Source organism: Lissotriton helveticus, chromosome 11, assembly GCF_964261635.1.
Source record: "Lissotriton helveticus chromosome 11, aLisHel1.1, whole genome shotgun sequence".
Lineage (NCBI taxonomy): Eukaryota > Metazoa > Chordata > Amphibia > Caudata > Salamandridae > Lissotriton > Lissotriton helveticus.
In genome coordinates this window covers 35,528,736-35,556,508 of record NC_136072.1, presented here as the reverse complement: position 1 = coordinate 35,556,508, position 27,773 = coordinate 35,528,736, and the positions used below count along the sequence as shown (strand labels likewise).

At 42.7% G+C, this 27,773-nt stretch overlaps 1 protein-coding gene across 1 annotated transcript in view; it reads left to right on the top strand.

The window, feature by feature from the left end:
* The first annotated feature begins 2,942 nt into the window (after positions 1-2,942).
* The window catches only part of LOC144792231 (mucin-4-like), a 160,810-nt gene continuing 135,979 nt past the window's right edge, over positions 2,943-27,773 (top strand). The window contains exons 1-2 of the mRNA XM_078667137.1: positions 2,943-3,146; positions 15,374-15,448. Of these exons, the coding sequence (XP_078523263.1) occupies positions 15,412-15,448 (37 nt within the window). The 5' untranslated portion in view covers positions 2,943-3,146; positions 15,374-15,411. The remainder of the gene's footprint in view (positions 3,147-15,373; positions 15,449-27,773) is intronic.

Genomic DNA, 27,773 nt, shown 5'->3' with positions numbered 1-27,773 from the left:
TCTGAGCCCCGTCTCCCTTCTGTTCTTGCATCTGCCCTTGCATTCTCGGAGTCTGGGGGCCGCAGAGGGCAGGCCAGGGGTCGTAAGGGGCATGATGCCAACTGAATTCCAGGAACATGAAAGGTCGGGGGCTGCTGGGGGGTGCCGTTGTGTAGTGCCCCCTGCACACACACAACCCCTCACAGCAGACAGCGGCTCTCGGACTCATCTTGAGCGAGTTTGGGGTGCTGCTGCTCCCCCGGCACCCAGTCTCTCAAGGAGTCGCACCCCCGGCCCTGTCTTGGCCCTGCCTTCGAACACTGCTTTAAAATACCAGAGGTAGAAGAACAAGAAATAATGCTTTAGCACACTGGTGACTGAGGAACGCAGAGGAATGTTTTCATCCATGGTGTAGACGTACAGGACGGCACGGCACTTTATACTCCCACACAAGAGGGTGAAGTGAAGTGCTTTGTAACACAGGAACAGCAAGGAGACAAACCTGGAAGACAACCACATTGAAAGGTGTCTGCAGGACTCGTGCGCCCGCTCGTGGTAAAAAGATGTAATGCACGGCGTGTGCACATAAGGAGGTAGTTACAGGGAGGATAAAACCAGCCAGACTTTGTGGGGATGCAGTGTGCAGGCTGACAACTTTACCCTCTGGATCCTGGCCCACCATCACATAGCACAGAACCTGACCGTCTCCCACACCCGGCCTCAACACTGCACAGGAGGTGTTGAATGAATACGTCTTTATTGTATAAAATCTATATCTATATCTATATCTATACTACTATTATAAAGGAAGAACTTTGCACCTTTGAGGCGGGTAAACTCGGGAACCACAGCGCCAATCCACACACCCGATACATCATTGTAATTGTCAGGGTGTGCAGATGGACATAGGCTATATAAATTTAAAAAATATGCGTTATTTAAAAAATGTACATTAAACAAAAAAGTAGTCCCTTCGAAGTAGCGCCGGCTGCGACCTGCGTGCTGACGTCAGGAGCGCGGAGAGGAGCGGCGTCTAGGAACGCAAGGAGGAGCGGCAGACATGGCGCGGGGGAGGAGCGGTGGACATGGCACGGGGGAGGAGCGGTGACGAACGGCGGAATGGCGGTGAGGACCGGCGGACAGGCGGGAGGAGCGGTAAGCGTCGAGGAGCGGCGGAGCGGTGAAATGAGGAGCGCGGGGGAGGAGCGGCGGCTGAGGTAAGGCTCCAGGCAGGCAGGGGTCGGGGCAGGCGGGGGGCGGGCGGGGGACGGGACGGGGCGGGCGAGGGCTCAGGCTGCTTGTCAATGTCGGGGCAGGCGGGGGACAGGCGGGCAGGGGAGGGGACGGGGCGGGTGGGGGCCCGGGCTGCTTGAAAATGTCGGGGCGGGCCGGGCTGCTGCTGCACAATGTCGGGGCGGGCGGGGGTCCCGAAAGCCTGATTGCTCCCGGACAAGGTCGGGACGGGCTGCTTGTAGAATATAAATCAGCTGATGGGGTGTTGCTTATTGCCTACAGTATCCTTTCACCTAAATCTGAATCCATAGTAAAATAGTCAATGCAAGTGCCCAGTAATTTGCGATTGACATTGGTAACGAAATTAAATGGAAATCAAAATAATAATTTTAGCAGAAAAACCTCTAGTCATTCACACTCTAGCATAAGAATTCAATAGCTATAGCTGTGATAATATTCAGACTCAATACCAAGAAAACCAAAATAGAATTTTCCGCTAGTAAGAGTGCTGCCTACATGTTATGCTCTCAAAACCTATTTTGCTGTCATCCACCGAACTGAAAGAACTGAAAGCTACAGTATCAGGAATTATAACAGAGCAACAATTAAAGTATTTATAGTGGCTATATCATATTATTGACCTACATTTGCTGCCTGCTGTTGTAAGCATCACAAATGTCAATTTTAGATTTCTACATTTGTTCTTTAACAATATTAATGTCTTCTGTTTTTCTCTGCTAAAAAGAAACAATCAAACCAACTTCCATGGAAACTACCACAGTAACGTCTGAACAAACAAGCACAGCACCTTCAACTGCAGGTGTCCTTTTTGGCTCATCAATTTCGTTGATGCTCTTTTTTATTGTGATGCACAAACACTTCTCATTTCATCACCTGTCTATCATTTTTACTTTGTTTTGTTTTCTTTCCAAAATGCCTTCCATTTCCCTTAAATCTCCTACTCATCTATTGATTTCTTGTTTACTGTATTTTACTTTTCAAAACTTGAAAATTTTCCCTGTTTAAACAAAGGGCCTGAAAAGTACTATGGTAAATGTGGGACATCCAATATAACACATCAAATATACCATCCATCCAGTCAAAATTGGGCATGTAATGTTAAAGGTCACAGATAGCCTGATTCAAAAAGGTTATTTTACACATTTTTGTAAGTCTATGACTATTTGCAATTCAAAACGTAATTACAGTAGTATTTTTGCAACTGAGGAGTCTCCACATTAGTGACGTAAAATCTGCATATTAAACGATAGTTTGTAATAAAGATACTACTTGTAAATGTATTTGTGAATTGCAAAAAATCTTACATTTACACAAAAGTGTAAATTTATGTTTGTCAATCAGGCCCAAAGTGTTCGGATGGTGATTCTGTTGCTTTTTAGCTAAAGACTGCTCCTTCTTAAATCTGAAACCATCAAAAAATCCTTATTACGAGAGACCTGATATTTAACAAAGGGCTTAGAACACAAATTATGTGGCCCTTGAAAATGTTAACGTAATCGGGAATACCACTTTTCTGTTGCACTCTAGCTTCAGGATTCACTAGCTGCAGGCTGTGATAGTTTGCAGAGGAAATAAAGAGAAATATATGTTGGTGTTGGCACAGTAGGTGAATGACTTGCATTTTATTCTTCAAAAATGTATTTTCTCAATATTGCAGCAATCTGAAAGAGTTGTAACCTATAGTGATAGGAATTCAGTAAGTGGAAAAATTACTTTAATTATAATGGCCCACTCAAGGGTACAAATCTCTTACATACTGCGCTATTCATCACTAATATCAGTTTCAGATTACTGTTTCAGTTAATTTACAATATGAATATCTTTTTTTATGTAACAAGAAACAACAAACCATACATCCACAGTAACCGCCGTGGTGACATCAAAAAGTACAAACTTACCATCTTCAACGGCAGGTATCTTTTTTCTTTATATATTTTCTTTATTGCTCTTTCTAAGTGCTATACACAAACGCAGCTGATTTTATCATGTCTCTTTCATTTCCCCTCTTACTTTTCTCCATTTTGTTTCAACCATCCCATTCATTTATATTTCATGTCTTAAAACATTCTTTATTTTTGATTTCATATTTTACTTTTGAATACTTAAACATATTTATTGCTGAATAAAGGGCATGAATAATAGTTTGGTGGATTTGAGACATACTATGTAACAAAGCAGAAATACTGTCCTGCCAATCCTGGCTATGCAAACATCACTAGACAATAAATCAGCTAATGGGCTGTTGCTTTTTGGCTGCAGTATCCTTCCAGCTAAATCTGAATCCACAGTAAAAACATCAATGCAAGTGACCTGTTATTTGCGATTTGATCTTGGTAAAGAAATTACAAGGCTATCAAAATAATAATTTTAGCAGCGAAACCTCTGTACAATCACACTCTAGCATAACAATTCACTAGCCATGGCTTTGATAGTATTCTGATTGAACACCAAGAAAAACAATATGGAAATTTTCACTAGTAAGAGTGTGTCTCTTTCATTTTCCCTCTCACTTTGTCTCCATTTTGTTTCAACCATCCCATTCATTTGCATTTCATGTCTTAAAACTTTCTTGATTGTTGATTTCATATTTCACTTTTGAATACATAAACATATTTATTGCTGAAGAAGGGCATGAATAATAGTTTGGTGGATGTGAGACATACTATGAAGCAATGTGTTACAGATAAAGGGGTATACCCAAACGAGTCACTGGGACCTGGATCGCAAATGGTACAGTAATAAATGGTCCCAGCGTGGAACCATCAAAGAACAAAAAGAAAGGAAACTTACAAGTTTAAGAAAAGGAGTTAGAAGAAAGTAATCGAGATTCAACATTAATCAATCACATGGAATCAAAAGACAATATATGGTTCACAATTTAATTCAGTCACAAGTAGGTTCAATAATTTAAAAAAGGACCAAAAAGCAACAGTGCCCCGGGGAGGGAAGGGGATAGTGCAAGGAAATGTGTGGGTTTGAGAGATAGATAGTGAAATAATACTGGTCAGTGGGACCCAATTTTCAACAATAATTGCAATGTGTGTTGGCTTATAAATTCAGCCACACTAAGTACATGAATGTTATACAACATTGATACACAAGCCTCCAAAAATAACCATTTAAGTTAATATAGCAATATGTTTTTTTCGTGGGCAAAATGAAAGATCGTCGATGTTTCAACTCCTCTAATTCTAGGTAGCGGTGTAACCTTAGGCTGGGGTCTTTATCAGGACAAACGTGGAAGGGGAAGGGAACCTGTGGGGAGGTGGGGGCAGAGAGTGAAAACGATGCAAAGCATAAAAGAGGAAATGAATCATTTGTAGTTAATATACATGGACAATAATGATTACCATGATTAAAAATTCATTGCAGATCTACGACTACATGGTGGGTATGGGCCAAAGGCTCCTAGCGAGACGGTGGTATAAAGACTATTTCTAAAAAATATACAATGAAAAGAAATACGCGAGTAATACAAAACTCCCAATTATGATGAGCACATTAATGCACAAGAACTCAATGACAAGCATGAAACCAACTCACTTGATCCAGTGGAGTAATTTCAGGACACCATCAAATAAATAACGCCGCCAGGGATTGGTCGGCACAAACCACAACCTGGGAGAATGAGTGACAATGAGAAACTTGGCGGCATCGAGCTGAGCTGCTGTGGTGCTCTGAGCTCGAGCTCCCGCTGACGGGCCGTTATGCCAGGTTTTGATCGCTAGAGATGCGGTCTGGAGGTTGTTTTATTCCCCATGCGATATATGGTTTTATTTTTTCTGAGAAGTTTACCGTTTTAGTTGCCGCATGGTTACTTCTCCACAAGCTTCACTGTTTCCTGAGGTTTTGCTACGGGAGTTAGGTCTGTCTTTCCGCTCCATGCATTTGGAGGGGCGTGTCCGTCATCGTTGGAGCACCCGCGATCGGTGTTGCTGGGTCTGTCGAGCACGCCGAGTCTGCCGCTGTTCGCCTTGGTTCCTCTAGACTTACAGCCTTGGTCCTGGGCCACCCTGGAGCTCAGGGGAGGCAGAAAGCTCCGTAGTCTCCTTCTAGGCACCAGCAGCATTGCTGCTGGGCCCCTGGGGAGTGGGGAAGTTTTAAGAGCAACGGAAAAGGCTTGGGAACCATCTCTTCAGCTGCCAGAGGAATCTGCTAAGAACACTGAAGGGGCTGGACAAATTGGTGAGGCTACTGTTTCTTCTATTTTGGCGCCACTTTTGCCGTCTTTGTCTGAAACTGCTTCTCCTGTATGCACAGCTACAGGAAGAAGAGATAAGCGTGGGCCTAGAAGGAAGGACTTTAGTGGGGTCAGAAACACGGATCTCGTTGTAACTTCAGAGCTAGGTACTAAGTTAAGTACTAAGGGGGGATCCTCAATTCCAACTCAGAGCTTTAGTCCGGATTTAAGCACAGTAAAACAGAAAAAGAAAAACTCTACATTTCTTTGTGCAGAGGTTAAAGCAAAACGCTCACAAAAGTGCAAAGCAGCTAAGGGTCTTAAGACTGTTGTTAGTCTTGGGTCTAAGATCACACCATCTCTCCAGTCTTATTTTAAGGTAATACCACAAGTATTAGACCTATCAGAGGCCTGTGATACATCTGGATCTGTGTCTTTGATTTCTCCCTTTTCTCCTATGGACTCTGAGCTATCTTCTCCACTATCTAAGACTCCTCTGGCCGGAGTCATGAATGTAGTAACACCGGTGGAGAAAGTTAAGGTCAGTGAAGGGAGCGCTATGGCCCTGGTTTCTGTTCCCGCAATATCATCTCCGCTAAGAACTGCTCAGCAACCTGTAATATTAGAAGAGTTAAGTGAGGTGGATGCCAAAGCACCAAATGGGGCTGCTACAGTGGCAGCGGCAGAGGTTGGCTTACCAGTGATACAAGGGCAACACGGAGCTCCATTACAGGACTGTATGGTCTTGCTCCCTAATGGTATTATGGAGGGTGATGATACTGGCGGGATGGACGCTTCCCTGCAACTTATGTTCCCTTCCCTGTCTACAGATATTAAAAAAGGCTTTGATGCGTCAACCACAAACCAGCTGGAGATTAGGAATTTTTGCGAATCCCTGGAGAACAAGATAGACGGCCTTACCTCCAGAACAGCTGTTCTTGAAGAGACTGTGGCTGGTCTTTCTTTGCATTCAGATCAGGCTAAGGGTGATAATATTAAGCTTAAAAAGGAAGACCTTATGTTATCTGAGAGATAGGAAACATTGGAAAACAATGCCAGGCGCAACAATTTCTGCATTCTTAATGTTCCTGAGGGGAGTGAGGGTACAGACATCAAACAATACGTAATCTCACTCCTAAAAGAATCATTGAATTTTGAACAATCAGTGGAGGAGCTGGCTATTGATATTCAACGCATCCATAGGGATACCTTTAGAAAGAGCCCTCAAAGGTCTAAACCTTGAAAGATCCTAGTAAACTTCCACACTTATACTCTGAAGGAAGTAATTCTTAACCTTGCCCTGCAGCAGAAGTCCTTGTTTGGGAAGGGATTCAATTTCCAGATTAGGTCAGATCTTTCCAGGGTCACCTTGGAAAAACAGTGGGAGTTTGAAAGGCGGCTCGATGCTTTTAGGAAGTTAGGCGCAACCGCACAACTCATGTTTCCAGCCGCGCTGAAGATAATGCATAATAACAAGATGTATAACATCAGATCTGTTCAGCCGGCAGATGAGTTATTGCTGGCCTTGGGGAGGGATAAGGGGTCCTCTGGTTAGGTATAAGTCATAAGCTTCTATCACGCTAATGTAGTTCCATGGTTTCTAATGTACCTAGTTCCTCTTACTTGGTTCCAGACGAAAAATAAGAGAAAACAAGGAATATAAGGAGAGGAAAATTAAAAAAGAAAAAAAACCTAAAATAATAAAATCCTGTATATTTGGAAATTACACATAGAAGGGGACGGGTGGAGTTTAGTACAGATAGATTCTTAAACTCTACCTTTTTGCTTTATTAGTTGAATTACTTGGTTAGGGGGATTACTAACTTTTTTCGGTACACTTTTTTATTATATTTCTTTTCCGCAGTCTCTAGTTTGTACAATTTAGAGGCCGGGCGGGAGTTTCGGGTTGGGGCACTATCATCTGGACTTGCTCCGGATAGATAGAGCAAGGGTTTCCCAAGGGGGGGGTATAGTTTAGGGCACTGGGGTAGTGGGTGGGTGTGGCAAGGGAGAAAAAGTAAAAATTTCCTCATTTGCTGCTTGGTACTGATTAGTTTTAGCGATGAGCGATTCTTTTGCAATAGAGTGGGAATTGCTGGCTTTTCTTTCATAGGAGGTTTGATGGCGGTGGGTCTTGACTCTTATGAATAGTTTGAGAATTCTCTCCTGGAATGTCAAGATTATGCAGTATCTGCGATATTCTGATGTGCAGGTCATTGTTCTCCAGGAGACGCACCTCATTGAAACTGAAATGCTCGCTTTAGCAAAAAAAAATAGATGGATTGACTTCTCTATTTTAACTACACAATCCATGAATATTAGGGGCGTTACGATCATTTTCAAGAGACCTTTAAAAGCAAGGCTAGTTTCTAAACTAGTGGACCCAGGTGGCAGATGGGTTATTGTAACGGTAGTCATTGCTGGGGCCCAAATTACTATCTTAGGTTATTATGGGCCTAACCAGGATGATCCATCAGTCCTGAAGTCTATTTTCTCTCATTTATTGTCTTTCCCGGAACCGACCATTCTGGCAGGGGACTTTAATATAGTATTGGACCCCTTTCACGATAAAACCCCTGGTAGCCATCTTTTAACTCTTTCTAAAACTAGGGTCTTCTTGCTTAATTGCATGAAGCAGTATGGCTATAAGGACATCTGGAGAATTAAGTCGGGCCAGATTCAGGGCATTTTGTTTAGTAATAAAAAATACCATCACCAGTCAAGAATCAACTTTATTTTAATTAGCCAGAAACTGGCTGATCTGGTTAAGAACGTCTGTTACCTTCCCTCTCATTTATCGGACCACTCTGCTGTATTTATGGAACTTCTTGGGTTCCCTAAAGTTCCCCCTAGAATTTGGTCTGTTGACCGCTCACTACTCTCGGCGTCAGAAGACAACGCTTTCTTTATAACTAAAACGCAGTGCTTTATGAATGATAATATTGGCTACCCTGCACCAGGGACTGTATGGGACTCTTTTAAGGCCTTTTTAAGGGGTGTAATTACTAATAAGGTCGCTTATCGGAGGAAACTCCATAGGGAAGAGGTATCATCTATAGAAGCTGAGATGGTCAAAACTCAAGCTGAAATTGATGTAAATACTGGCTCGACCACCGACGCTTTACAGCTATTGCATAATAAGTTGCTTTCCTTAAAGGGCCAGTTGGGCTCAGTCCTAAACAAACGGATTCTTGAAAAATGGGAGGCATTAAAATTGCACATTTTCAGTATGGAGAAGGGGCTGGCAAACTATTGGCCTGGAAGGCAAAAACCGACCAGGTTCGTAACAACATAGATTCCCTCACCTGTAACAATGTTGTATTTACGTCGGATGATGATACCAGAAAATTATTTCGACAATTTTTTCAAACCATCTACCACGAAGACAAACTAATCAAACCAGAGCAAATTGAGAGTTGGTTGAGTGGGATTTCTCTCTCCTCTTTGACCTCAGAACAGCGTATCTCTCTTGATAGCATTATTACGGAGGAGGAGGTTAGAGCAGCTATTTTATGTAGTAAGAAGGGTAAGGCTGCAGGAACTGATGGCCTCCCTGCCGAAATGTACAGGGCTCTGGAACAGTCAATTGTCCCCTTCCTTACTACATTATTTAATCAAATCCTGCAGGAAGGTCTGCCACCTCCCCCCTCCTGGGATAGGAGGGGGGAGGTCAATAACACTGTTCTTAAAACCAGGGAAGCCAGCATCATACTGCCGGTCATATAGACCAATTTCCATTTTAAATGTTGATTATAAAATCTTTGCCACAGTTTTGGCTAGAAGGTTGGGAGCTGTAGCACCCAGTATTCTACATCAAGATCAGAAGGGATTCATCAAGGGCCGTCAACTTTAGGAATTGACATACGATCTGATAGGAGCCATTGACATGGCAACATCTGACTCCCTTCCTTTGGCTGTTCTGACCCTCGACACTACCAAGGCCTTCGACAGGGTGAATTGGTCTTACCTGTCGGGGGTCTTGGCAAAATTTAACATCGGTGACAGATTCTGTTGAGCAATGAGATTGCTCTATCAGAACCCAACAGCTTGTCTGTTGGTAAATGGAGAATTGTCAGACCTGTTCACTATCACAAGGGGAACACGTCAGGGCTGCCCTCTCTCCCCTCTCCTATTTAACTTATATATAGAACCCTTTGCGCAGAGATTGAGGGATGATAATAACATCAAATCTTTTAATTATAGAGGATGGGAGAAGAAGGTGGCCCTGTACGCTGACGACATCCTGATTTTCTCTTCAGAAATAAGCACAGCCCTTCCAGCTGCTATAAAGTTGGCCTTGTAATTTGGGGAAATCTCTGGTTATGAGGTTAATGCCTCAAAAACTGAGATGTTAGTCTGGAATGATGATGGCTATAGGACAGGTATTCAGCCTAGTCCAAGTTTGCGTTATCTAGGACTTAGTATTGTTAAATATATAGATAAAATCGCTACAATTAATTTTGCTGCCGTAGCAAAAGACTGTTTTCGACTTATGTGATCTTGGTCACAACTCCCATTATCCATCTTGGGAAGAGTTAATTTGATAAAGATGACCATTTTACCAAAAGTTTATTTTTTATTTAACACTATCCCGCTTTATTTTGAACCATCATCTTTGTCGAAACTTCAGAGTGAAATTAGTTATTTTATCTGGGATAAACATATCCCAAGGATCACCGGGAAAAAACTCAGGGGACGCAGAGAAAAAGGTGGCTTAGCAGCTCCAGATCTCCAACTATATGCATGGGTGTTTCAGTTTTCTCATGCACGCATGTTATTAAAGATGCCCACAGATTTCGGCATTGGATGCATGTTTTCAGCCTTGCTCAAAGGGGAAGGTGTGGCTCAGACTGGCTTTTTGTTTAAATTTGGAGATCCTAAATTTTTTAAGAAGATTAAACTGAAGGTATTCTATAAAGCTGGGGTATTTCTCTAGCGGGTCACCATTGTGGGATTCTCCTGGGAGCCCTGGGTGGCTGATGGACAGCTTAGCTGTGCCTCTGAGACTGGCAGGCTTAGAGGCTTGGGGTGATCTGTTTGTGGAGGGTTGTTTGCTATCATGGGAATCCCTGACGGTTAATGTTGGGCCAAATCTTTCTAGATTTAAATACATCCAGATTGCAATTGGGCCCATTCATATGCCTCATACACTTCTTATAGTAGCAGATTTCCAGTAGGACGGGGTAGCCACCTGGAGTCTCTATTGCTCGATAAAGCCCCAGCTAGAAAGGAGGTCTCCTTATTGTATAACCTAATGTTAGAGGAGGCGGATGGCGAATTCCTGCTGCCAGAAAAATTGTGGGGTTCCTCCTTAGCAGGTCACAACGTGGAACATTTGTGGTATACATCGTTCAAAGTAATGTGGGACATTGTTAAGCCTGCTTTGCTTTGGAGGAACGATTTTTTCACCCTTCACAGAGCTTATTACTCTCCACGGAGGCTTTCAAAATTCTCTAACGACATCTCTGTGGCATATGCTAGATGTGGGTTGACAGCTGCCTCAGATGCTCACATGTTCTTTGAGTGTCCCCTCCTGAAGTCGTTTTAGGACTCTATAAGTGTTTTACTCACGACCTCTTCGGGTTTCCAAATTTTGATTGACCTTCCTCTCGTAATCTTTGGGGTCATAGACGGGGCTCGAAGTCCAGCTAAAAATCTTCTCTTCTATTCTACCTTATTGGCCAGAAGGGAAATCTGTAAAAAATGGAAAAATTGCGCACCATCCTCTATTTTGGACTGGCGTGCCTCTGTTTTGCAGGTGTCAAAACTTGACTTGGTCAGGGCTGGCAACCAAGAGAAAAGAGTCTTCTGGTTTCTGCTGAAAAGGGACTAAAACACAAATCTCGGCTGTGGGGTTTTGTTTTTTCCCACGGTCCAATGATTATGCTGCGGTGGTTTTTAACTCCCTGCTCTATCTGTACTCCAGAATGAGTCTTGTGACGCGAAGACAACAACCTTTTTCATTTTTATGGTTTCGCTACGGTGTAGCCTCTGAGAATCTAACATTGCTGTAGCGGGACCCCAGTTCATCTAGCGTTCCCTCCCAGTTATACACTGTGACAGTGTGTTGCTCTCTATCGGCTTTATCACTGAAAGCCACGGTGGAAAATGAGGACCAAAAAAAAATAACATTAAATCACAACCTGGGAGAATAAGAACTAACACTTAAAATGCCCACAGTAGTCCTAGGACTAAAACAACATATGCTTGTGATCAATAGGTAAATGGAGAAATGTGTGTACGAAAAGACCAGTACCTTAATGCCAAAAACAACAAAACGGGTGCACAACATTGCGTACTTCATTCATTCAAGGCTAAAGGTGACAAACGGTAATCGGACGAATAGTGTAGACGTCATAGCGTCTCTGATTGGAACATGACTGGATGTAACTCAATGCGATCGATCGGTAGCGAGGATTGCAAATGCGGTTGGTGAACTGATTTGAGTTAAGACATACCATGAAAGAGATGCGTACAGTCAAAGCCTGTATTAAAGGGCCCAGGGAGGGAGGTTGTCATAGTGGGAGGAGTGAAATGATACGAGCCCACCGGTGCTTGGATGAGTGGAATGCGAGCCGGGCCAGGGTTCGTTATCGTAGTATTCCCGAGTAGTCAGAGGCACCCTAGTTACCCGTAACACCCAGTGAACTGATAAGAAGAACACGCCAGATACTTACAGTTTGCAACCAAATGTGATGCAATCTTTTAGCAAGGAACGGGGTTACCGCCTGATAAGGTCCGGACTCATGTTCTACAAAGGGGAACGCAAAATGACATCCGTTGAGGAAAAACATGAATGGCCGGGGGTACTCGCTGGGGGAGGAGAAAACGATGTGAGCCTATCTATCTCTTACCAGAGTGCCAGAAAGGGCCGCAACAAAGTCGGTCATGTTGAATCTGGGACCGGCTCAAACTCACTGGTTAAGTGAACGCTTTCAATGGGCTGGCACGAAAGTAGAAGGGGGTCGAAGGCCAGTGTATGAGCTCTTCGGCGGGGAGACCGAGTTCCTGAAAAAATATCGAAGTCGTATTTTACGGAAAAATTTGTGCAGCTCTGATTTGATCGAACATCTGTTGGGTAGTGCAGTCGGGACAAAGGAAAGCCCTCTACTGAGGAGGTGTAGTTCTTCTTCCTTCAATTGATAGGAGGAGATATTGACCACTGGGTGAACTTCTGGACTCACCACCGGTATACCTTCCTCCGTGCGGAGATCTCCCCATGTTGTTCCGGCTGGAATCGGACTTGCTTGGGCCCCCTGCCCCGTCTGGTATCCCAATTCACGTTGGGTGACTGTTGACTGCACTGTTGGCCTCGTGGCTACCACCAGGGGCACATCGAATAACAATATGCTGACTGTCTGTTTTGCTCTCCATGTAAGACACCTGTTGAGGCCATTTCGCCCTCTTGCATTGAGAGGCGCTGACCTGCTCCTTTCATCTGAACCAATAATTGACTGTCTCGTGACAGCGCTGTGTATTTGTAATTATATTTATATTTTGTGGCCCACAATTATTTGCTCATTCTTGCTTTTGCCTCCCGTTTGCTTAGAGATGCATTTGTGTTCGCCTTTATTGTTTCTGTACCCGTGCCCCAAGGCTTCACTTATACCGGGTGGATTCACTATTTTCTGTGTAATCCGACAATCCTCACTCCCTGCTGACTGGTTTCCCTGGAAACCAGTTAGACTTGAGCGGCTTTCTATTCACCACCCTGACGCACGCAAGCAACCAGCCCAGTGACAGCGTTCACTTAACCAGTGAGTTTGAGCCGGTCCCAGATCCGATGTGACCGACTTTGTTGCGGCCCTTTCCGGCGCTCTGGTAAGAGATAGATAGGCTCACATCGTTTTCTCCCCCTAGCGAGTACCCACGGCCATTCATGTTTTTCCTCAACGGATGTCATTTTGCTTTCCCCTTTGTAGAACGTGAGTCCCGACTTTATCAGAAGGTAAACCCGTTCCTTGCTAAAAGATTGCATCACATTTGGATGCACGCTGTAAGTATCTGGCGTGTTGTTTTTATCAGTTCACTGGGTATTACGTGTATCTAGGGTGCCTCTGACTACTCGGGACCACTACGATAACAAACCCTGGCCCGGTTCGCATTCCACTTGTCCAAGCACCGGTGGACTCTTATCCTTGCGCTCCTCCCGCTATGACAACCTCCCTCCCTGGACCCTTTAATACTGGCTTTGATTGTACGCATCTCTTTCATCTCTTTCATGGTATGTTTTAACTCAAATCAGTTCTCCACCCACGTTTGCAATCCTACCTACCGGTCGATCGCATTGAGTTACATCCAGTCATGCTCCACCCAGAGACGCTATGACGTCTACACTAATCGTCCGATTACCGTTTGTCACCTTTAGCCTTGAATGAATGAGGTACGCAATGTTGTGCACCCGTTTTGTTGTTTTTGGCATTAAGGTACTGGTCCTTTCGATCACGCATTTCTCCAACTACCTATTGATCACAAGCATATGTTGTTTTAGTCCTAGGACTACTGTGAGCATACTAAGTGTTAGTTCCTATTCTCCCAGGTTTTGGTTTGTGCCGACCAGTCCCTGGCGGCGTTATTTATTTGATGGTATTCTGAAATTACTCCACTGGATCAAGTGAGTTGGTTTCATGCTTGTCTTGAGTTCTTGTGCATTAATGTGCTCATCATAATTGCGAGTTTTGTTTTACTCGCTTATTTCTTTTCATTGTATATTTTTTTAGAAATAGTCTTTATACCACCGTCTCGCTTGGAGCCTTTGGCCCATATCCACCATGAAGTCGTAGAACCTTGATGACTTTTTAATCACGGTAATCATTATTGTCCATGTATATTAACTACAAATGATTCATTTCCTCTTTTATGCTTTGCATCATTTTCACTCTCTGCCCCCACCTCCCCACAGGTTCCCTGCCCCTTCCACGTTTGTCCTGATGAAGACCCCAGCCTAAGGTTACACCGCTACCTAGAATTAGAGGGGTCGAAACGTCGACGATATTTCATTTTGCCCACGAACAAACCATATTGCTATATTAACTTAAATGGTTATTTTTGGAGGCTTGTGTATCAATGTTGTATAACATTCATGAATTTATAAGCCAACACACATTGCAATTATTGTTGAAAATTGGGTCCCACAGTATTATTTCACTATCTATCCCTCAAACCCGCATATTTCCTTGCACTATCCCCTTCCCTTCCCGGGGCACTGTTGCTTTTTGGTCCTTTGTAAATTATTGAACCTACTTGTGACTGAATTAAATTGTGAACCATATATTGTGTATTGATTGCATGTGATTGATTAACGTTCAATCTCAATTACTTTCTTCTAACTCCTTTTCTTAAACTTGCAAGTTTCCTTTCTTTTTGTTCTTCGATGGTTCCACACTGGAACCATTTAAAACTATATAACAAAGCAGAAATACTGCCAAACCAATCCCGACTATACAAATATCAATAGACAAAAATCAACTGATAGGGTGTTGCGTTTTGGCTGCAGTATTCTATCACCTAAATCTGAATCCACAGTAAAATCATCAATGCAAAGGACCAGTTAGTTTCAGTTGACCTTGGTAAAGAAACTACATGACCATCAAAATAATAATTTTAGCAACAACACCTCTGATCAATCACACTCTAGCATAACAATTCACTAGCTATAACTATGATCATTTTTGGATTGAACAACAAGAAAAACAATATGGAAATTGCCACTAGTAAGAGTTCTGCCAGCATGTTATGCTCTCAAAACATATTTTGCCGTTATTTAACCAAAATGAAAGAACTGCAAACAACAGTAATAGGAATAATAAAAGTGCAAAAATTAAAGTATTTATAGTGGCAATTTCATAATAAGGACCTTCATTTGCTACCTGCTGTTGTAAGCATCTCTTAAGTCAATTTTAGATTTCTACATTTGTTTATTCACAATATTAATGTCTTCTGTTTTTCCACTCTAAAAAGAAACAACAAAACACACTTCCGTGGAAACCACCACGGTGATGTTTGAATCAACACGCACAGCAACTTCAACTGCAGGTAACCTTTTTGGCTCATCATTTTTGTTATTGCTGTTTTTTATCATGACAAACAAACACTTTTCATTTTATCATCTCTTACCTATCTATTGATTTCTTGTTTTTTTGTATGTTACTTTTTAAAACCTAAAGGGAGCATAAAGAAGCAAGAGAGGTACAGAAAGAGAAGTATAGAAAGTAGCAACAAAGGGACAGAAACTGAGACAAAGAGGTGCAGAAAGAAGCCCGTCAAGGTCAGACAGAAGTAGCCCAGGTGCAGAAAGAAGCTACTGAGGAGCAGAAATAAGCAAATGGGGTGCAGAAAGAGGCAAGAGAACTGGAGAAAAAGGCAACACAAGTGCAGAAAGGTACAAGAGAGGTGCAGAAATAGGCATGAGAGGTGCAGACACAGGGAAGGGGGTGCAGAAAGAGGCTAGAGGGATATAGAAAGAAGCATGAGATGTGCCAAAATAGGAAAGATAATTACAAAAAGAAGCAACAGACTTGCAGATAGAGGCAAGAGAAATCCAGAAAGAGGCAAGAGGGGTGAAGAAAGAAGCAAGACCTGTGCAGCAAGAAGCAAGAGAGGTGTGTAAAAGAAGCAAAAAAAGTGCAGAAAGAAGCAACAAAGGTGCAGAAAGAGGCAAGAGAGGTACAAAGACACAAGCGAGGTGCAGATATAGAAAAGACAGATGCAGAAAGAGGCAAGAGGGGTGCAGAAAGAATCAAGAGAGGTGCAGAAAGAAGAAAGAAGTGTAGAAAGAGGCACGAGTGTGCAGAAAGAGTCAAGAGAAGTTAATGTTAATGTTAATGTTATTTGGGATTTGTTGAGCGCTCGTACGCCCGGAGGCTTCATGGCGCTATAGGAAGGAACCAGGCAGGCAGTCAGTGAGTGGAACTATACTGTCAGTGATGAGCTTGAGAAAAAAGCCAAGTTTTCAGGGATTGTCTAAAGCTGAGGATGTTATCATTCAGCTTTATGTGAAGAGGGAAAGAGTTCCAAAGAACAGCAGCAAGGTGGTCGAAACAGCTACCTCCAAGGCGCTTCCTTTTGAATAGAGGTACAGTCAAAAGAGATTTATAAGTGGATCGGAGGTGACGGGAGGGGCAGTATTTTTTGAATAACTCTCTGATGAATAAAGGGCCAGAGTCGTTCAGGGACCTGAACAAAATACATCCGGCCTTAAAGGCCACACGCTGCTCGACAGGCAACCAGTGTAGCTGTTTAAGGCCAGATCTGATGGATTGCCTCCTGGGTATATTCAAAAGAAGCCTGGCGGCTTGGTTCTGAACAAGCTGGAGACGTTTGAGCTCTCCAGTTTGGAGGCCAAGATAGAGACTGTTAGAAAAATCCAGCCTGGACAGAACCAAGGAGATGACAATCTGTGTGAGGGCTGCTGAGGAAAAGAAGCGAGCAATTTTTTTTATTTTCCTCAATTGGAAGATACTGGAAGATACCACCGCTCCAACCTGTCTTTTTAGCGAGAGATCCTCGCTGATGAAAATACCTAGGCTCTTGACCACGGATGACTTAGATGGGGGGACTCCCATACTAGTAGGCCAGAAGCTGGAATTCCAACTAAGTAAGCTCTGTCAGGGCAAGACCAACTCGGTCTTGCCCGGGTTGAGCTTCAGGTGATTGCAGCTCATCCAACTCAGTATATGGGACATAGTTCTTTGAAATTCAACCACTGAGTCCTTGGTGTTAAGAGGGAAGATGAGCTGCAAATCATCCGCATAGTTAAAAATAGTTACATTTGCATTCCGAAGGGAGTGCAAAAGAGGGCGTAGGTATACATTAAAGAGCACGGGAGACAACGTGGAACCTTGTGGCACCCCGCAGGTGGTAGATATAGTGGGAGCAGAAAAGGAGCCCAATCTAACCGATTGTGTGCGGCCCGTAATAAAAGAGCGGATCCAACTCAGAGCAGGGCCCCTGAGACCTGCCTGTTCGACACGGTCGACCAAGATGGTGTGGTCGACCGTGTCGAATGCAGCGGAAAGGTCCAGTAGCACGAGCGCCTGGTGAATTCCTGCATCTGCATTCCGCCTCAGAGTATTTAGCACCGAGAGAATGACCGCCTCGGTGGAATGGCAAGGTCGAAACCCTGCTTGATTCGGTGCCAGATACTCAGATTTTTCCAAAAAGCTGGAGATACTTTCACAAACATGTGACTCCAGCAGTTTGGCGCAGTATGGCAGCAACGATATGGGCCTATAGTTGATAGGATCTAGCGGGTTTGCTCCTGCCTTTTTTACGAGGGGAACGAGAAGAGCCTTTTTCAGATTGCATGGGACTTTGCCCTGTACGAGTGACCCATTCAGTAAGGAGAGTGAACACCCAGGAAGATTGGTGCCCACTTCCTTCAGGATGTGAGGGGGACAAATGTCATCAGGGGAACCAGTTTTGACTTTGGTTAGAAGTTTGAGTAAATTGACATTGTCTATGAGAGGATAGGAGTCTAAAGTGGCAGAGTTGTACGAAGTATCTGCAAACAAAAGAGGGGGCTGAGTGATGCGGATACTTTGTTTAATAGTGCAGATTTTATCAAAGAAAAAAGTGTTAAGTGTGTTACAGAACTCTTGGGTAGGGACCATCGGAAGAGAAGTTCTATCGCTAGAGCTAAGATTTTCCACGATATTGAACAGCACTTTTGACTTATTTGGGCCTTAAGAGGCAAGAGAAGTGTAGAAAGGCAAGAGAGGTACGGAAATAAAGAAACAGGTGCAGAAAGAGGCAAGAGGGGTGCAGAAAAAAGCAAGAGGTACAGAAAGAAGAAAGAGAAGTGCAGAAAGAAGAAAGTGATGTGCATAAAGAAGCAAGTGAGGTACAGAAAGAGGAAAGAGAGGTACAGAAAGAGGCAAGATACATGTACAAACAAGAGAGTGAGGTGCAGAAAGAGGCACATCAGGTAGAGAAGAGAAAGATCCAAGAGAAGTGCACAGAAGAGCAAGAGAGGTACATAAATAGGGAAGAAAGGTGCAGAAAGAGGTAAGAGGGACGATGAAAGAGGCAAGAGAGATACATAAAGAAGAAAGAGAAGTTCAGAAAAAGGCAAGAGGGGTATAAAAAGAAGAAAGTGATGTGAAGAAAGCGACAAGTGAGGTACAGAAAGAGGCAAGAGACATGCACAAACAAGAGAGTGAGATGCAGAAAGAGACAAGAGAAGTGCAGAAAGAAGGAAGTGAGGTGCAGAAATATGCAGGAGAGGTACAAAAAGAATAGAGAAATGTGCAGAAAGAGGCAAGTGGTGTGCAGAAAGATGCAAGAAGGGTACAGAAAGAGGAAAAAGAGGAGCATAAAGAAGAGAGTGAGGTGCACAAAGAGGCAAGAAAGATATAGAAAGAGGCAAGGAAAGTGCTGAAAGGAGAGGGTGTGGTGCAGTAAAAGGCAACTGAGGTAAGGAAAGAGTAAGTGAGGTGTAAAAAGAGGCTAGTGAGGTACAGAAAGAGGCAAGCGAGGTAGAGAAAGAGGCAAGAGAATTGCAGAAAGAGACAAGAGAAGTGCAGAAAGAGGCAAGTAAGGTGAAGAAAGAGGCAAGAGAAGTGCATAAAGTAGCAAGAGGTGCAGAAAAAGAGAAGATTAGTGCAGAAAGAGGCAAGGGAAGTGCAGAAAAAGGCAAGCGAGTTGCAGAAAGAGGCAAGCAAGTGAGGTGCAGAAAGAGGTGCCGTAAGATGAGAGTGAGGTACATAAAGAGGCAAGAGAAGTACAGAAAGAGGCAAGAGAGAAACAGAAAGAATCAAGAGAAGTGCAGAAAAAGGCAAGTTTAGTGCAGAAAGAAGTGCATGAGGTGAATAAAGAGGCAAGTGTGGTCTAGATTCTAGAAAGAGGCAAGTAAGGTGCAGAAATATGCAAGAGAGTTACAGAAAGATAATAGAGAAAAGCAGAAAGAAGAGAGACAGTGAGGTGTAGAAAGAGGCAAATGAGGTGCAGAAATAAGATCGTGAGGTCCAGAAAGAGGCAGGAGATGTACAGAAATAGGCAAGAGATGTGCAGAAAGAGGCAAAGGAAGTGCAGAAAGAGGCAAGTAAAGTACTGAAAGAGGCAAGAGTAGTGCACAAAGAGGCAAGAGAAGTGATGTGAAGAAAGCGACAAGTGAGGTACAGAAAGAGGCAAGAGAGGTACAGAAAGAGGCAAGAGACATGCACAAACAAGAGAGTGAGATGCAGAAAGAGGCAAGGGAAGTGCAGAAAGAGGCATGTGAGGTAGAGAAGAGAAAGAGGCAAGAGAAGTACAGAAAGGGGCACAAGAGTTACAGAAATAGGGAAGACGGGTGCAGAAAGAGGCAAGAGGGGTACAGAAAGAAACAAGAGAGGGGCAGAAAGAACAAAGAAAAGTGCACAAAGAGGCAAGACAAGTGTAGAAAGAGGCAAGAGAGGTACAACAAGAGGGCAGACTGGTGCAGAAACAGGGTAGAGTGGTGCAGAAAGAGGCAAGAGCTGTGCAGAAAGAACCAAGAGAACTGCAGAAAGAGGCAAGAGAAGAGCAGAAAGAACCAAGAGAAGTGCAGAAAGAGCCAAGAGAATAGCAGAAAGAGTCAAGAGAGGTGTAGAAAGAGGGAAAGGGATACAGAAAGTGGAAAGAGGGATACAGACATAAGCAAGAGAGGTGCCAAAAGAAGAAAGAGAAGATCAAAAAGAAGCAACAGACTTGCAGATACACGAGAGAAGAAGTGCAGAAAGAGGCAGTAGAAGTGCAGAACGAGACAAGAGAAGTGCAGAAAGAAGGAAGTGAGGTGCAGAAATATGCAAGAGGTACAGAAAGAAGAGAGAAATGTGCAGAAAGAGGCAAGTGGTGTGCAGAAATATGCAAGAAGGGTACAGAAAGAGGAAAAAAAGGAGCAGAAAGAAGAGAGTGAGGTGCACAAAGAGGCAAGAAATATACAGAAAGAGGCAAGGAAAGTGCTCAAAGGAGAGGGTGCGGTGCAGTAAAAGGCAACTGAGGTAATGAAAGAGTAAGTGAGGTGTAGAAAGAGGCTAGTGAGGTACAGAAAGAGGCAAGAGAGGTTGAGAAAGAGGCAAGAGAATTGCAGAAAGAGACAAGAGAAGTGCAGAAAGAGGCAAGTAAGGTGAAGAAAGAGGCAAGAGAAGTGCATAAAGTAGCAAGAGGTGCAGAAAAAGAGAAGATTAGTGCAGAAAGAGGCAAGGGAAGTGCAGAAAAAGGCAAGCGAGTTGCAGAAAGAGGCAAGCAAGTGAGGTGCAGAAAGAGGTGCAGTAAGATGAGAGTTAGGTGCATAAAGAGGCAAGAGAAGGACAGAAAGAGGCAAGAGAGAAACAGAAAGAATCAAGAGAAGTGCAGAAAAAGGCAAGTTTAGTGCAGAAAGAAGCGCATGAGGTGAATAAAGAGGCAAGTGTGGTCTAGATTCTAGAAAGAGGCAAGTAAGGTGCAGAAATATGCAAGAGAGTTACAGAAAGATAATAGAGAAAAGCAGAAAGAAGAGAGACAGTGAGGTGCAGAAAGAGGCAAATGAGGTGCAGAAAGAAGATCGTGAGGTCCAGAAAGAGGCAGGAGATGTACAGAAATAGGCAAGTGAAGTGCAGAAAGAGACAAAGGAAGTGCAGAAAGAGGCAAGTAAAGCACTGAAAGAGGCAAGAGTAGTGCACAAAGAGGCAAGAGAAGTGCAGAAAAAAGAGAGTGAGGTGCAGAAAGAGGCACATGAGGTGCAGAAAGAAGTACAGCAAGAAGAGAGTGAGATGCAGAAAGAGGCAAGCGAGGTACAGAAAGAGGCAAGAGCAGTGCAGAAAGAAGAGAGTGAGGTGCAGAAAGAGGAAAGTGAGGTACAGAAAGAGGTACAATAAAAAGAGAGTGAGGTGCATAAAGAGGCAAGTGAGCTACAGAAAGAGACAAGAGAAGTACAGAAAGAAGGGAGTGAGGTGCAGAAAGAGGCAAGTGAGGTGCAGTAAGAGGCAAGAGTGGTGCAGAAAGAGGCAAGTGAGGTGCAGAAAGAGGCAAGAGAGGAACAGAAAGAGTCAAGAGTATTGCATAAAGTAGTAAGCGAGGTGCAGAAAGAGGCAAGAGAGATACAGAAAAAGGCAAGATTAGTGCAGAAAAGGGCACAAGAAGTTCACAAAGAGGCAAGAGAAGTGCAGAAATGGGCAAGAGATGTGCGGGATGCAGAAACAGTGAACAGAAGATCAGAAAGAGGCAAGAGTGGTGCAGAAAGAACTAAGAGAGGTATAGAATGAGGCATGAGAATTGCAGAAAGAGGTAGTAGAAGTGCATAAAGAGGCAAGTGAGGTACAGAAATAGGCAAGAAAAGTGCAGAAAGAGGCAACAGAGGTACACAAAGAGGCAAGAAAAAGACAAAGAGAGTGAGGTGCAGAAAGAGGCAAGTGAGATGCAGAAAGAGGCTAGAGAAGTGCAGAAAGAAGAGAGTGAGGTGCAGAAAGATGCAAGTATGCATGTGAGACTGGCTGCAAGTCAGGAAAAATGTCAGTCAAAGAAAAGTTGACATACCAAAGCTTTCATCAACAGTATTGCATCGATAAACATAATGGCTGAAGACAAATGCAATGAATTATCTCCATTACCATGACCCACACCATCAAAACCCAAAGTGTACATATGGGTTCATTTGTGGAGACAATGAAACAAAAGAAAACGAAGGTGCAAGTACCCACCATGTGATTCAAGGTACAACGTCAAGTACCTGTCTGCTCAGTTTCAGTACAGCTGCTGATATGAGACTAATATTGATGAACTGCAACATGAATGCTTATCACGAAATAAAAAGACCTCAAATTATTACTTAAATTGACATTATTGAGCATTCAACTGCACTGACACCATGGGTTTCTCCCATAGTATTAGTGCCCAAAAAGGACAGTGAGGGAGCTGTATGCATACGCATCAACATGTTTCAAGCAAACAAGTCAATTGAACAAGAACAGCTTCTATGTCTACATATTGCTGGCAATGCAATTGAATGGTGCAAAGGTCTCTCGCCTGATTTAAATAAAGAGTATCAGTTGGAACTCGAACAAGATTACAGATACATTACAACCTTTTCTGCACATATTGGTCTGTGTTGGAGATGGCCTATTGATTTTTGAAGCTACACAGAAAAAACATGAGAAAGCTCTCACACAAGTATTCTATTTTTTTACTAAGGCAGGGTTGACTTTGAATTCAGAGAAGCCTGAGTTTCACAAGACAAAGCGCCTTGTTAAGAGTTTCAGAGGTCCTGAAGTGGGTGTCACACCACCGATCCACTCCAGGACTACTGAAACTCCCTGCCAACCAAATTACAAGTAATCTTGTGGTCTGGCGGGCAGGCGGTGTGGCGTCCCAGAGGCGGTGATGTTTATAGGCTCACCGTGAGCCTTAAACAGGAAAGACGTGGGACTGTCAGTGCACATTCTTGCATGGGAAGGAATGCACAAGACGTTTCTATGGTATGTTCATCTCTTGGCATGGCCAGTTACTATTAAAGTTACATACAAGAGTTTGCTGCTATAAGTGCTCCATTACAAGAGTTAATTAAGAAAAATGTTTATTTAAGTGGTCACTCATAAGAATGTGGGAGAAGTTTAAAAATATTAACAAGCCACTGAAACTTTTGTTGAAATGTCCTGCTCCAATCCAAAGCTCAAAGGCATATTGTGACATTTGCCAGCAAACATTTGTCCCAGACAGAATGTGCTTACTCACAACCTGAGAAAGAAAGTTCAGCCATAGTATGGCTTGTGAACATTACTATGATTCCTGTACAGAAAGCTGGTAACTGATTATCAATCTTTACTGACTATCTTTGACAATCCAAGATGCCTACCGCATTGAACATTGGGATTACAATTTCAAGAGTACAATTATACTGCTGTGCATCATCCAGGGAAGGAACAAAACCCTCCTGACAACTTTTCCAGAGTTCCTACATAAGGTCAAGGTCCTCCATCCAAGTCGGCTGAAGCCTACATTAATTTCCATGTAAATTCAAATATGTCAGCTGCTATATCATTAGCCAAGTTCATCAGAAGGCCAAGTTCATCATGATAGGGACTTGCTGAAGATGAAATATATAATTACTCATCAGTCATGGAATCAACACACTTGACCTCTCACTAGTGATGATTAATATCAAAATGCTAAAATGTTAAAGATGTACTGTCTGTAACTCAGAACGGAGTTATACTGCAAGGGTCGAGAATCCTGATTCCAGAGAATCTGTGACAGAAAGTAATTAAAGTAGCTCACAAAGGACATTGTGATATTGTTGCCACCAAAAGAGATCTCTGAGTTCGAGTTTGGTTTCCTTACTTTAAACGGTTGAAAAGGAACTGTCATCTATGTAACTGCTTTCAACATTACTCAAAATACTCATAACATGTCAGAACTCCTTAAGCATGCATGGGAGAGAATAGCCATCAATTTCTTTCGTTCACTTGATAATGGACATGATCTGATTGTAATCCTGGTCGAGTTCTCACATTTTCCATCAATAGAAGATCTCTTATCCACCACTTGCGAGAGGGTCTTTGAGAGACTAGATCATTGTGACATGGGGCGTTCCAGCCATTTTGAACTATGATAATGGCCCACCTTACAACAGTTAAGAATCCAAGAATTTCCTGGAGCATCTGAACATAAAGCATTAGAAGCCTAAACCATTTTTGCCACAGGCCAATGGACTCATCGAGCATTTTATGTGGATGCTAAAGAAAGCAGTATAGTGTGCCACTTTTGAAAGGCTCAGTTTAAAAACCCTATTGAATTCTGCCCTGTGAGTCTATTGTACAAAACCTAACTCGACCACAGGTGAAAGTCCTGCTATCTTGATGTTCGAGAGAGCAATGACAACCAAGTTACCTCAGTGGACCAACAAAAGAAAAGGAAGTGAGAACACAATTCATAAAAAGGATTGATTACCAAGCAAAAAATGAAAGCCTATGCAGTCAATAGGCAACACGTAAAGAACATCAAGTTTAAGAAAGAAGATCTAGTCATTGCAAACAAGGAAGTCTGATGCTACATATGATGATCCACCTTTTCATGTAGAGGCCACCAAGGTACAAATGGTGACTGCCCAGCATCCTGTAAAAACTGTTACCAAACACTCTTCTCACTTTTTGCACTTGTTTCATGGGTCTTCTGATTGAGATAGTGAAGGAAAGACTGACCCTGAAAACTCAGTCACTACTGTGAAAGTCTTCAAAAATCTCCGACATTGAAGATGACAGCTGCCAGCTAGCTTCCAGTACCCAGATCAGGTTGAATAATTAAAGCAGCAAGAAGGTTGATTAAAGAGATATAATTGTAAATATATATGTAAATTGTAATTTGTAAAAAAACCAAAATAATAACAGAGGGGGGATGTAAGGTCTTGTGAGTTTTATGACGGAACTCTTTTGGCATGTTGAGCTGTGACGTAGGTGTCAGATTGGAATTTTTTTAATATGCAGTTACACGTAGATGAATAAAGATGTGTAATACTAATCACCCAGAGTGAGGTAGTCATTGACAGGTACCCAGGCTGGGGAAGATGCTACACATTCCTTCCTTGTAAGCTTAAAAAAGGAGTAACCTCTGCACTTAACCTTCTACGAGTATGGCACCCTAACTTGCAGCAACAACGTCGAGTGGAGGGTGTATGGGGATGTTAATGTTGGAACCTATAAAGCAAATACTGCGGACCCAGTTTGTAGAAGACCCAATGTATAGAGACCAGTGCCTTAAATAGGACCCTCTTCTTTATCGGGAACCAGTGCAATTCATACAAAATGCTGGTAATGGGTTCCTGTCTGTGAATGCCCAGAACCAGGTGCTTTTTTGTCCATTCTTCAGGGAAACCCAAATACAAGATGCTGACATAATCCAGCTCTTGTAAAACCAGCTCTATGGTTTTCTTCTCAGCTCAAAGAAGCTAAGACTAAACTCTGTTGTTTAGAAGTGCATCATGGATTAGCCCATTCAATTTATGCTACAAACATATGTAAAGCAAAAATTATAACGTATAAACAATTACTTTTTACGAATAAACAGAATTAACATTCCAACAAAATAGCGACTTTTGAAAATAATCATAAAACTGAATTTCATCTAATGAGGACCTTTCCGATGCCACTAAAGTGCAGTTTAAGATTGGGCCTTCACAAGAACTTTTTGATCAGCTTAACCACTTCTTTAATTAAATAAAATCACCTTAATTAGAGATGAGGTGGATCAAGGAAGCTTTCCTTCTAGTTAGCATAATCACAAATTTGGGCTGCCCATCACTTCTCCTTGATTTCAATTGCTCCATATTTTGCAAGTGGTCCAGAACACAGCAGCTCATTTTGCTCTCTCCAGGTCCTAGCCTGCAGAAATTGCAAGAGATCTTTGGTGATTGTGCGCTAAAAAAATTATCAAATACTTAACATAAGATCTGTAAGTAAAGTGCGTACATATTGCTTAATTCATGGATGTTTACATCCCCACTGTAACTAGATTTGAAAGCTAACTATTTGAAGATATTTGCAGGGTGGCTATTCGCTGCACTGCCTGTTCTTCCTCTTAAAAATGTACTAGTCTTCCTCAGTGCTTAAACTGAGCTGGTGGTTGCAGGCTGGGCCCACTGGCACTTACGTTTCAAGACCGGCACTTATTTTTCCTCAACAGACTTTGATATAGAGCAAGAGAGAAAAAACCACAAAAGAGATGGATGGTTAAACTGCGACAAAGGTGGGAGGCAGGTATTAAAACAAACCTGCAATAGTGCGATAAAGAGGCAGGGAGTGTCTAGTGGTGAATGAATGAGGCAGTGAAATCAAGACTACGCAGCCGTGAAATTCTACACCAAGTCCATCGATTGGCACTGAAAAAAATCTTTGGGCCCCAGCACTTATGATTTTACAAATTAAGCACAGGACTCTTCAGTAAGAGTTATACTAGTTAAATCCCTGATTTTAGGCATACTGGCTTTCCAGAATCAATGCATTGGAACTCCCCCAGATGCCATACGTTGCACCTTTGCATCTTTACCCTCTGCACATCTCTCCATCATATTTGGAAGGTATAAAAAACAGCGTTTCTGTTTGCATTTACTTCTACATTTTAGTTTCACATAGCTTTGTGTTATTTTGCAATTAGTTACACTTTTCATTTTTCGATCGCAGCTACTCACATGTTTCGCTGTCTGAAGGCAGATCTATTGTTTCCTAAACATAACACATTCTTTGAGTTGATTTTAGATCTGCCCTGGCTCATGACTGGATGGTTTTGTTATCTATCTAAAAAGTCTGCTCATGATTCAATTGTTGTCTTCCCTATTTCTGACTCTCATACATTTCGATCTCACTGGGCTCTGATTGGATGAGTTGCATTCAACTACTGTCAACTTTGGTGGAATTATTTTTTGTTCTGTACCCCATTAGAATGTATGTGTTTTCTTACCCTCTATCCAGTTTTCTCCTCTACCTGCTCCATGCAATCTTTTGTCATTTCCTCCTACCCTGCTCTCCCAATGCTCCATACCAACTTCCTTAATTATTCTTTTTTTTACTTTGTACAAGGGCTGTATTGTGTTGAAAGCTAGCTCACTTTCTTTCTGCACTTCACCCACACTTGTCCTTCACTGCTTTATTATTTTAATGTAGCTTTCTAATAAGGTTTCAATGTTAAAGCACTAAAATAAAAATGCCTGTCATTCATCATGAGGCAGGACGCATTTGTCAGGATGCACATGTCAAGACGAACACCTGCGCATGATACATGCCATCTTTGAATGGTTTATCTTCAACAGAAAATCCATTTCAAGATTGCTGGTCATACTTGTACCTGTGTAATGCCACTTGTGTTATCATGCAACAGGTAAATAAGCATTGGCAAAGCCAATAGGTGAGCCTTTTCAGAAATAAGACTCACTGTTTTGACCAGTGTTTATTTTATACTCAGAATAGAGAAATGACATGAGATAGATAATAAACAGCTTCATATTTCTTCTCCACTCATGTCTGGTACTTAAATAGTATTGGCTTATGTTGCTAATGGAAACAAATGTGTTGTCTGTTTAGTCATGGAGCTAAAGGAATTTAATTAAAGGTATGAATAACATAAAATAATACTGCCTAGCATTTCTGATAGATACATCTGCCTTGTGGATTCCTCACCTTGTGAATATCCCCCTTGCGTCAGCAACGTTCGGATTTTTTCTTTGTAGCACGCCGGCGTGTTGGACGTCATAGGAACGCGGCATCGCGCGCGACTCCGTCTGACGTCACAGACCCCTTATTAGGCCTACGTCGGCGTGATGACATCAGTTCCCTTTTTTCCGCGTCGTCGACGCTAACGGTTTCAGGGATCTTCTGTAGTTACAGATAGAGACTTTGTTTCATTTTGTCTGTTACTGTTTCTGTTCTTCGTCGAGGATGTC